At 43.7% G+C, this 11803-nt stretch overlaps 1 protein-coding gene across 1 annotated transcript; it reads left to right on the forward strand.

Annotated features, from left to right (window-relative positions):
• Positions 1-352: 352 nt before the first annotated feature.
• On the forward strand, positions 353-11516 carry MTNR1A (melatonin receptor 1A). The gene is made up of 2 exons (XM_053595738.1): positions 353-559; positions 10643-11516. The coding sequence occupies exons 1-2, from the start codon at positions 367-369 to the stop codon at positions 11509-11511; spliced, it is 1062 nt and encodes a 353-aa protein (XP_053451713.1). The 5' UTR covers positions 353-366; the 3' UTR covers positions 11512-11516.
• The last annotated feature ends 287 nt before the right edge of the window (positions 11517-11803 follow it).

Raw genomic sequence — 11803 nt, forward strand, 5'->3', positions numbered from 1 at the left:
CCAAAGCAGTGAACAAAGGCGCGATGTCCCCATGAGGATGGAGAGGCCTCTCGGGGCTCCCGCACTGGGGAGCTGTTGGCACGTGGCGCGGGGCGCCAGCCGAGAGCCTGGGACTCCAAGTTGCCTGACGGCGGACACCAGCTGTCACCTGGCGGTGGCGATCCAGCGCTGAGCCGGCAGGACCACCGCGACTGCGACCGGGCGCGGGGATGGGTAGGCGGCTCTGGGCGCGCGGCCGGGAACCCTAAGGTGCTGGGGCTCGGGCAGAGGGGCGCAAAGCATCCCGGCCGCGCGGAGGAGATCCGGGGGCGCGAGAGGCGCGCAGGGGGTCCGGGGCGGCAGGGGCGCGGCCGGGACCGCCGCACCATGAAGGGCAACGGCAGCGCCCTGCTCAACGCCTCGCAGCAGGCGCCGGGAGGCGAGTTTGGCGCGCGGTCGCGCCCCTCGTGGCTGACCTCCACCCTTGCCTCCATCCTCATCTTCACCATTGTGGTGGACATTCTGGGCAACCTCCTGGTCATCCTGTCCGTGTTTCGGAACAAGAAGCTCAGGAACGCAGGTAGGAGCTCGGGGGCCGGCTGTCCCATCTTCCCGCATCCTCCGCCCTCACGTACCTTCCCCAGCGAAGTTTCCCTTCTTTTTCTTAAAAACTGCGGACTTGGAGTCAGTTTTCATTTTCCTCCAGCCCGCCCATCTTACAAAAGACCGCGAGGGGTTTCTAGCGAGGGGTGGAAAACCCTGCCAGCGTCGCTGTCCCTTGCCCCAGGTTCGCGTGTCCTCTCCTGATCGTTTTTAGGTTGAGAGGCCCCTGGCACAGGCTGCAGAAGGTTCCTCAAGAAGCTCTTTCAAATCAGACCAAAGAACTTAGGCATCTCTTGGTTTTACCCATAATTTAGTTTCCCCAACTTGGTTAAAGTAAGGGACAACATACACGCGGGCCAAATGATGGAGCAGCCGTTTTGGTTTTCTTCGGAGTTACTTGCATACGATTGACAAAGAACCCGAGGCTCCTACATATGCTTTGGAAAGCAGACCGGTGCTCCTCCCAGTGAGTAAGTTCACATTTTAAAACAGAAGCTGTTGTAGTAAAGAGTGTAGTAAAGGCTTTATTTACTTAACATGTACAACTCAAGATAATTTGGTGCTTGAGTTAAACTCTCTTTTGCCTCTGAGCCATGCATTTAAGTTGGTTTGTCCACAGGACACTAGCTGTTCTGGCCTATAAATGACAATTAGATATTTGGTCCTGTGAACATTCTGCTTCTATAATTGGAGGCAAACGTTTGGGAGAAAGGCCAGGGAAGGAGCCTTGCGCTAAAATATTTGGCAGAAATCGGTATTTTTATTCCAAGCAAACAAAAGTTGTTCTAAGCAAGTTGATAAAAGCTATAATTTTGTTTGGATCCTTTTACCGGAGCCCCCTGGGCCCAACCTTGCTTTTTTTTTTTTTTTCTATGATGCTTGCACAGTGCATAATTTACAAATTAGTACAAGCACCTCATGATACATATTGAATTTGAGTTAGGAAATTGAATAAGATCATGTCATAGGTGACTGACTTAAACTAGAGGAATCCTGCCTTCAAGAAGAGGCTCATTCCCTTCTAGCTAGAAAGGCAGATTTCTAGAGGCCAAACACTGTTCTAAGCACTGGGGTAGCTGACAATGCGGGGGTCAGCCCTGCAGGGGTGCCTGTGAGGCCCAATACACAGAACAGGAACTGGGTCTCAGGCAGTAAGCAGCAGGTGTCATTTCCAGAGCTCAGTCTGCAGCACCCCCTGCTTCGTTGCCATTAATAGCTGCAGTGCCTGGCAGATACTCGGAAACTTTCTTTCAAAAAGTGTTTCCCGTGCCCTGCATGGTGGCTCAGGCCTGTAATCCCAATGCTCTGGGAGGCTGAAGCAGGAGGATCCCTTGAGCTCAGGAGTTCAAGACCAGCCTAAGCAAAAGCCAGAACCCCATCTCTACTAAAAATAGAAAAACTAGCCGGGCATTATAGCAGGTACCTGTAGTCCCAGGTACTCGGGAGGCTGAGGCAGGAAGATCACTTGAGCCTAAGAGTTAGAGGTTGCTGTGAGCAACGATAATACCACAATGCTGTACCCAGGGTGACAGAGTAAAGCTCTGTCTCAAAAAAAGGGGATTCCCATTTGCCTGGAGAATTCTGCTCCCCTGTATTATATGAAAAAGAACTTAGGGGGCAGCACCTGTAGCTCGAAGGAGTAGGGCACCGGCCCCATACATATATCGGAGGTGGTGGGTTCAAACCCAGCCCCTGCCAAAAACTGCAAAAAAAAAAAGAAAGAAACTTAGGAAAAGTGCTCCTTACACATTCTTTTATTATTTTACTTGCCAAAGCAACTTTTTAAGAGAACAATCTATAAAATATTACATTCCTGATGCTGAACTGGGAAACCCATAGTGAGATTTAATCTGTGAAGCTTTTGGACTTTCATGTTTTTATAATTGGGACATTTCATTCAGATCTGCTGAAGTAAATCAGACCCTGGGAGGCTTTCCAGAATGGATGGTAATTTGAAACGGTGATAGTCATAGCTGATTCAAATACAAGTTTGAGGATGCTACTTATAACTTTTGATGAATATTCAGTCTTTCCATTTCAATTACATGTATTTTGTTGGCTTTAAGAATGAAAAGAAAAAAGAGAATGGAAGAAATAAGATCACTGTGGTCTAAGCTTTGAGCTAGCATTCTCTTTTGGAAATCTGTTATACTGGCAGTTATTTGTTCTCTCCTTCTCCCCTCAAGGGACCATGTTGTATTTCACTTCTCAGGGAAGAAATGTAAAATGTTTAACAACCTGTGTGGCAGGGACCCCAGTCACAGCAGACACAAACTCCAAACAACCACTACAGCAGTGTTTTTCAAACCTTTTTGTCTCATGGCACACTTGAACCTATAGTTAAACTTCCACGGCACACTTAAATTATGTTGATCAACCTGGGCGTTGTGGTGCGCGCCTATAGTCCCAGCTACCCAGGAGGCTGAGACAAGAGGATCACTTGAGCCCAAGTGAGTTTGCTGTGAGCTATGACACCACAGCACTTTACTCAGGGCAACAAAGAATTTTATCCTTTTCAAAGAATTTTCAGCCTCATGGAGTGAGGCTCTGTCTCAAAAAATAAAATAAAAATAGATAAATCAATAAATACTGTTGACCAAAAAAAAAGAGTAAGAGAAAAAATATACTTTGTGCTCTGAACTTCATTTGAAAATAATTTAATTAATGATCTTTAAAAATTTTCATGGCACACCTGAGATCCTCTCACAGCACACCAGAATTCCGTGGCACACCGTTTGAAAATCACTGCACACTGGACTCTAAGGTGCCAAAAGGATGCTAGCACTGCTCCTGTATAAAATTTCAGACTGGAATTGATGCTTCCATATTCTTTCTTTTTTCTTTCTTTTTTTGAGAAATAGTCTCATTTTCTCGCCCCAGGTAGAGTGCGGTGGCATCATAGTTCACAGCAACCTCAAACTCTTGGGCTCAAGTGATCCCCTTGCCTCAGTCTCCTGAGTAGCTGGGAATACAGATATCCATAACGCCCATATATTTTTTAGAGATTGGGTCTCACTCTTGCTTACACTGGTCTTGAACTCCTGAGCTCAAGCAATCCACCCACCTTGGCCTCCCAGAGTACTGGGATTACAGGCATGAGCCACTGTGCCCAGCCCCCATATAATTTTTTTTAAGTAAATATCATAGTATATCTCCACGCCTCCTACAGTGGAAGAGTAGGATTATATTCCTGCTACCTGCCTTCTGATTTGAGAAATCAGTTAAGTTACCCAAACTCATTTTCCATATTTGTCAAATACAGATAATACCTAGTCTTTTAGCCTCACGTGATAATTGCCATTACCTAGAAAAATGATGCATGTGAAAATTCTTTGAAAAGGACAAAGCAAGAAATGTTAATGTTTGTTTCTTTCTGGATGAACATAACAATTAAAATCTTTGATCTGCAGGCTTAGAATTCATGCACTTTTCTATATATACATTTCACTTCCATAAAACCTCGCCCAAGAAGGTATAAAGTGAGGGTATGAGAATATGTTAACTATTCAAAATCTAATTATCTGGCAATCTAACCTAAGTAGAATATAGCCAATAAATGGAAATTAGCAAAAATGACAAGCTGTCATCTACAAGTTTGTTACAATTTAAGAGTTTCAAAAAACTGGATGCTAGCATCTAGGTATTGATAGACAAGCAGGAAATGAGAAGAAATATTCTTTACATATAAAGAAACAGCACATAATAGCAAGCAGCATGGGTTAAAATAGACTCATTAAAAACAGGTCTCAAAAACTGAACAAGGACAAACTTTTGCAGGCACGTTGTAAAGAAGCAGATAGCCCTGTACCCTTAACTGCTCCTGAAAGCAGCACAGGACAATAATATACTTATTAATTATGTCCTTTTTCATCAAGGACAGGTCCAACCGTGTACAGTATGTTCTACTTAAAGCTACAGGGGTGTAATGCATTTTAGAAATATTCTTGTCTAGGCTGGGCAAGATGGCTCATGCCTGTAATCCTAGCACTCTGGGAGGGTGAGGAAGGTGGAATGCTTGAGCTCAGGAGTTCGAGACCAGCCTGAGCAAGAGTGAGACCCCGTCTTTTTTAATTTGGCAATGTTCAGATTCTTTTTTTTTTTTTTTTGTAAATGTTTTTCAGATTGTTTTTATTTTGTAAATGTTCACTTCTCTTTAAGTGTATTTTTATTTTATTTTATTATTATTTTTTGAGACAGAGTCAGCAACCTCTAACTCCTGGGTTCAAAGGATCCTCTTGCCTCAGCCTCCCGAGTACCTGGAACTACAGGCACCTACCACAATACCCAACTAGTTTTTCTCTTTTTAGTAGAAACAGGGGTGTCACTCTTGCTCAGGCTGGTCTCGAACTCCTGAGCTCAAGCATTCCACCTTCCTTGGCCTCCCAGGTCTCAAACTCCTGAGCTCAAGGAATCCACCTGCCTGGGCCTCCCAGAGTGTTAGTATTACAGGTGTAAGCCACCACACTTGGCTTTTAAGTGTATTTTTAAAACAAGTAGGCCAAATGAACTGTTCAAAAGTGAAATCTGCTAGAAATTGAAGGTTTAGGATCTAATTCTCATAGGCAACATTATGCAGATGACACAAATTCTCCCCTGTCTCCGTTTTCCCTTTTGTAATAATCATTATCTCTCCACAGAAAGTAGTCCTGAGATTTAGAGACTGATTATTTCAACATTGAAGCTGCTCCCTAAGTTTAAGTGATCAACTCTGGAAGCTATAATAATTTTCTTGGTCAAGTATTCGAGCACTCCAAAAGTTATGATCTAACTTGTATTGAACAGACCTGGAAATTGTTTTCAAATTAACAAAGTCCATGTTTAATAAAACTTCCATTCTGATAGATTTCTTGTTAGCGCTGTTGTTGTTTTCTTCCCGTAGTCCTTCATAATATTTGAAATTATTGGTTCATGGCAGTTTTTTACTTTTAGAGACAGTTCATTGATTTTTTTTTTTTTTCCTCTACGTCCTTGGCTGTTGTTTAAATTTTTTTATGACTTTTTTTCCTGGTCTGTGTGGTGCGTTGTTATAGAAGCCTGTTTTTACAAATTTGTCAAAGTAATTCCCAGAATTCCCTGGAGACCCGAGGACAGTGGTTGTGGACTCTGAAGTACACCATTGAATGTGGGTGTCATCCTGGCTTCCTCCAGCTATTCATCTGAAAGTATTCCTGACAGCAATTTTCAGTATTAGATTAATCCTAGGTAGCAGAGAGCTCATTTTTAGCTAGCTTTCAGAATTGTTTTTCTCTTGGCAATTTTGAAAGTTAACCAGGGATAAAATACTCCCATATTAAACCTCCTGTTGTTAGTTCTCACTACTATTTGATGGTTCTGTTTTTAAAATACCTGCATTGAAAAGGATCTGACTTGGAAGTTATTTTAAATCTCCCTGGAGTCCCTAGAGCATATTCCGCTCCTTGTTTATTAACATCTTTAAAGGTGGGGGTAACTCACACCTGCAATCCCCGTTCTCTGGGAGGCAGGGGAGGGTAGATTGCTTGAGCTCAGTAGCTTGAGACCAACCCGACCAAGACAGTGAGACCCCCTCTCTAAAAATAGCCTGGGCGTTGCGGCAGGCATCTGTAATCCCAGTTACATGAGAGGCTGACTCAGGAGGTTTGCTTGAGCCCGAGAGTTTGAGGTTACTGTGAGCTATGACGCCAGGTACTCTACCCAGGATGACACAGTGAGACTCTGTCTCAAAAAAAAAAAAAAAAGGGAAAAGAAAAGAAAAACATTATCCCTAGAATATTTGAAGTAAGATCTTCACAAGGTGCCTTGAGTTTTCCCATTTTGTCTAAGTATTTTTAGGTTGCCTAGCTCTCAGAAATACTGTCTTCTAAAAGATAAATTAATACACTCCTTGAGGATTTTCTAGGCTTCCAAGAGGCACTTGATGGGTTGTTTTTAAAGAAGCATTTGCACATGTGCAGAATTCTGTTGCTCTCTTAAAGAGCACCTTCATTTTTGCCCCTCTCGAGTAGGTTGGCTAATCAGGTTGACCTGAAACCTGAGCACTCTGTGTCATATCAGTAACTATTAGTGAAATTTAATACAGCGGCAGATGAGAAATAAACTTCTGGATTTTCTGGTTGAGGTGCCTAAAGTCTTGTCCTTCCACAGAGCTGTACGCTTTTGTCAATCACATTGAAGGAATCAGTCTCACAGGAGACAAGAAATACCTCCGTGGTGCTGAATATTCAGGTTCATGGGGGTGAACTGGGGTTGCTGAGCTTCTGGTTTACAAACATGCATAATTTCATATTGTGTTTTTGCTTTTGTTGTTGGGTTTTTTTGTTTTGTTTTGTTTTTGTTTTTGAGACAGAGTCTCACTCTACAGCCCTGGATACAGTGCCATGGCTTCAAACTTCACAGCAACGTCAAACTCCTGGGCTCAAGAGATCCTCCTGGCTCAGCCTCCCCAGTGGCTGGGACTACAGGTGTCTACCACTACTCCAGGCTAGTTTTCTATTTTTAGTAGAGATGGGATTTCATTGTTGCTCAGGCTGGTCTGGAATTCCTGAGCTTAAGCCATCCACCTGCCTCAGCCCCTCAGAGTGCTGGGATTACAACTGTCAACCACCAGGCCCAGCCCATACTTTTATATTGAACAGTTTAGATGCTTACTGGATCAAACATTTACTTAATAAATACTTATCACATTCTCGCAGTATAAAATAGACAATAAATTGTCAATAAATTGTTGATGGTTTGTCAAAATGCAAGACACCATGCTAAGTTTGTGTAAAATATGACTCCTACTTTGAAAGTCATTGCTTTCTATGGAGGCACTTCAAAGCTTTTGTTCCTTTTATTTTCAAATAAAAATAAAACATGAAGTACAAAGGCAGAAGGGTAGAAATGTATTTATACAGCAGAAAAACTGTTCAAGAGAAACATAAAAGTTAGTTGGTAGATGGTAACTGGAACTTCAGCAGTCATGAGAATTGGGCTGGACACAGTGGCTCCCACCTGTAATCCTAGCACTCTGGGAGGCTGAGAGGAGTGGATCACTTGAGCTCAGGAGTTTAAGACTAGCCTGAGCAAGAGCATGACCCGCTCTCTACTAAAAAAGAAAAACTAGCCTGGCATTGTGTCAGGAGCCCAGGAGTTTGAGGTTTCTGGGAGCTATGATGATGCTATGGCACTCCACCCAGGGTGATGGAGTAAGATTCTGTCTCTAAATGAATGAATGAATGAATGAATGAATGAATAAATATAAATAAAATTTCTCCATGCACTATTATTCTGGTTGTATAGAATTTTGGATGTCTGTGAAAATGGATTCATTGTTAATCTGGAGTTTCAAAGAGCAGAGCATGGAATTGATGACCTTGTAGTGTGTATAATTGTGATTAAATTATTTAATTACTCCTAAGTGGCGAAGTTCATTAAAGAAGTTCCTGTTCCCCTCCTGCCCCTGATAGCACATGCTGTCCAGTGCTGTCGCTCCCAGCCACCTGTCTGACAGGCCACCTCTGCACAGTCTGGGGCTTCATTTTTTTTTTCTCCAAACATTTGTGAAATAGGATTAATTTTGTGCAAATTAAACTAATGATTCAATTAATGTAATTACTTGGACAGTAATAAAACATAATTACTGTAAAATAAATGGAGTGGGGGACGAAACCCATGAAAGCAATTAATGACATCATTTGTGATTTTATTTTTTAAGCTCTTTTGAAAATAAATCTATGTTAGGACAGTTTGTTTTCATGGCAGTCTTGGTAAAAAATGATCATTGAATTTGTAACTGAATTTCATATGCTATAGGTGTTTTTAAAGTATTAAACATTTTGAGTTAGAATTTTATTAAAATATGCCCACTAAGGAATTTAAGTATTTCGTTGGTAATTCAAAGTGATCTAGGGGGCAAAATAGGTTTGCCCTATAACTTTAATTTGAACTCATAGAACCAATTTTTTTTTTTTTTTTTTGAGACAGAGTCTCACTACATCACCCTGGGTACAGTGCCCTGGTGTCACAGCTCACAGCAACCTCCAACTCTTGGGCTTAAGTGATTCTCTTGCCTCAGCCTCCTAAGTGGCTGGGACCACAGGCACCCACCACAGCACCTGGCTATTTTTTTGTTGCAGCAATTTAGCTGGCCCAGGCCAGGTTTGAACTTGCCACCCTCGGTGTATGTGGCTGGCGCTGTAACCACTGTGCTATGGGCACCAAGCCTCATAGAACCAATTTTTAAAGAATTCACTTTTAGCCTGGTGTGGTGGTTTACACCTGTAATCCCAGCACTCTGGGAGGCCAAGTCAAGTGGATTGCTTGAGCTCAGGAGTTTGAGACCAGCCTGAACAGGAGTGAGACCTCAGTTCTTAAAAAATAGCTGGACATAAAATGTGGAAACAGCCTAAATGCCCACCAACCCAGGAGTGGATTAACAAGCTGTAGTATATGTACACCATGGAATACTATTCAGCCATTAAAAATAAATGGAGACTTTACAGCCTTTGTATTAACCTGGATGGAAGTGGAACACATTATTCTTAGTAAAGCATCACAAGAATGGAGAAGCATGAATCCTATATATTCAATTTTGATAGGAGGACAATTAATGACAATTAAGGACATGTGGGGTTGGGGGAAAGGGAGAGCAGAAAGAGGGAAGGAGGGAGGGGGTGGGGCCTTGGTGTGTGCCACACCTTTTGGGGGCAAGACACGATTGTAAGAGAGACTTTACCTAACAAATGCCATCAGTATAACCTGGTTTCTTGTACCCTCAATGAATCTCCAACAACAACAACAACAACAACAACAAAATACCTGGGTGTGGTGGCAGGCACCTGTAATCCCAGTTACTCAAGAGGCTGAGGCAAGGGGATCCCTTGATCCCAGGAGTTTGCGATTCTATGGCACCTACAGAAAAAAAAATTGGCTTTTATGACAATTTATCTGAAATTCCTACCAAAGTGGCACAAATTTTACTTTTATTCTATCATGCCTGCTATTTTATTTTTTTCCCTTGAAATAATAAAATTAATTAAATAGAAACTTGGAGGACAAAGCCTATTTTATTTCAAATGTTGGAAGGTAGCAATTAATTCATCAAGCATATAAGCAAAAGTCACTGTCCTGGATACTATACTATCTGGGATACAGACAAGAGATAAATATACATCGGCTACAGTTGAGAAATACAGGAGAGCCAAGTTTACGGACAACAGAGTAGAAGGTGGAACACGCCGTCCCTCCCTGCCAAGCCTGCTTCCCCTGCTTCCTCTTCTGTGTGTTTCTGACTCTGCTGTACTTTTCTTTGTTTTTCTAGGTTTTCCTGTCTTTTAATTCCTACTTCTCCACTGCCCAAATATGTATTGAATAAGTTTTTATTGAATGGAATTTGTTATAATTTCATCTAAATTAAAGGCGGTGTAGATAAAGTGCCATAGGAGCCTTCAAAGGAGGAAGCTCTTTCGGGGCATTGTGGGTCCCACCTATAATCCCAGCACTCTGGGAGGCCGAGGTGGGAAGATCCCTAGAGCTCAGGAGTTCAAGACCAGCCTGAGCAAGAGTTAGATCCTGTCTCTACTAAAAATAGAAAAGCTAGCTGGATGAGGAGGGGGGTGCCTATAGTCTCAGATACCTGGGAGGCTGAGGCAGGAGGATTGCTTGAGCCCAAGATTTTGAGGTTGCTGTGAGCTATAATGCCACAGCACTCTACCCAGGTGACAGAGAGAGACTCTGTCTTAAAAAAAAAAAAAAGGGGTAGGGGTGGGAGTGGCGCATGTGGCTCAAAGGAGTAGGGTGCTTGCCCCATATGCCAGAGGTGGTGGGTTCAAGCCCAGCCCCGGCCAAAAACTGCAAAAGAAAACAAGGGGAGGCAACAATTTGGAACATGGAATATGCCCTATTCTGGCCATGCAGAAATTCGTGGACAATTGTGGACAGATCATCTGGTTGTAGATGATGAGGATAACAGTGAGCTTCCTTCCTGGTGAAGACACCCTTCACCTCATTTATAGTGTGGCAGTGGCTGTGGTATCAGGTCATTGGAGCCCTTTCCATAATAACGGTGAACTGCATTAATCAGCAAACCTTTCTCTTTCAGGAAACATCTTTGTGGTGAGCCTGGCAGTGGCAGACCTCCTGGTGGCTGTGTATCCGTACCCATTGGTGCTGATGTCCATCTTTAACAACGGGTGGCACCTGGGGTCTCTGCACTGCCAAGTCAGCGGCTTTCTGATGGGCCTGAGCGTCATCGGCTCTGTATTCAACATCACTGGCATTGCCATCAACCGCTACTGCTACATCTGCCACAGTCTCAGGTACGACAGTCTGTGCAGCACCAAGCGCTCCCTGTGCTGTGCGCTGCTCATATGGCTGCTGACCGTGGTGGCCGTCGTGCCCAACCTGAGGACCGGGACACTCCAGTATGACCCCAGGATCTATTCCTGCACGTTCGCGCAGTCCGTCAGTTCTGCATACACCATCGCGGTGGTGGTTTTCCACTTTATCGTCCCCATGGTCATCGTCACCTTCTGTTACCTGAGAATATGGGTCCTGGTTCTTCAGGTCCGATGGAGGGTGAAGCCAGACAGCAAACCCAGGCTGAGACCACAGGACTTCAGGAACTTCATCACCATGTTTGTGGTTTTTGTCCTTTTTGCCATCTGCTGGGCTCCTCTAAACTTCATTGGTCTGGCTGTGGCCTCTGACCCAGCCACCATGGTCCCCAGGATCCCAGAGTGGCTGTTTGTGGCTAGTTACTACATGGCATATTTCAACAGCTGCCTCAATGCCATTATATACGGACTGCTGAACCAAAATTTCAGAAGGGAATACAGGAGAATTATAGTCTCACTGTGCACAGCCAGAATGTTCTTTGTGGATAGCTCCAATGACATAGCAGACAGGATTAAATGCAAACCATCTCCATTAATGGTCAACAATAATCTAATAAAGGTGGACTCCGTTTAAGAAAGTAAAACAAGGCCGGGCGTGGTGGCTCATGCCTGTAATCCCAGCACTCTGGGAGGCCAAGGTGGGAGGATCACTTGAGCTCAAGTGTTTGAGACCAGCTTGAGCAAGAGCGAGACCCCATCTCTACTAAAAATAGAGAAATTAGCAGTCACAGTGGAGGGCGCCTGTAGTCCCAGCTACTCAGGAGGCCGAGGCAGGAGGATCACTTGAGCCCAGGAGTTTGAAGTTGCTATGAGCTATGATGGAACCAGGGCACTCTAACCAGGGTGGCAGAGTGAGACTCTGTCTC

The sequence above is a fragment of the Nycticebus coucang genome, chromosome 1, assembly GCF_027406575.1.
Source record: "Nycticebus coucang isolate mNycCou1 chromosome 1, mNycCou1.pri, whole genome shotgun sequence".
In the NCBI taxonomy this organism is placed as follows: Eukaryota; Metazoa; Chordata; class Mammalia; order Primates; family Lorisidae; genus Nycticebus; species Nycticebus coucang.

Coding starts and splice junctions, on each gene's coding strand:
- MTNR1A (XM_053595738.1), top strand. CDS start 367: ATGAAGGGCAACGGCAGCGCCCTGCTCAACGCCTCGCAGCAGGCGCCG. Junction 560..10,642: donor CAAGAAGCTCAGGAACGCAG/GTAGGAGCTCGG, acceptor TTTCTCTTTCAG/GAAACATCTTTGTGGTGAGC.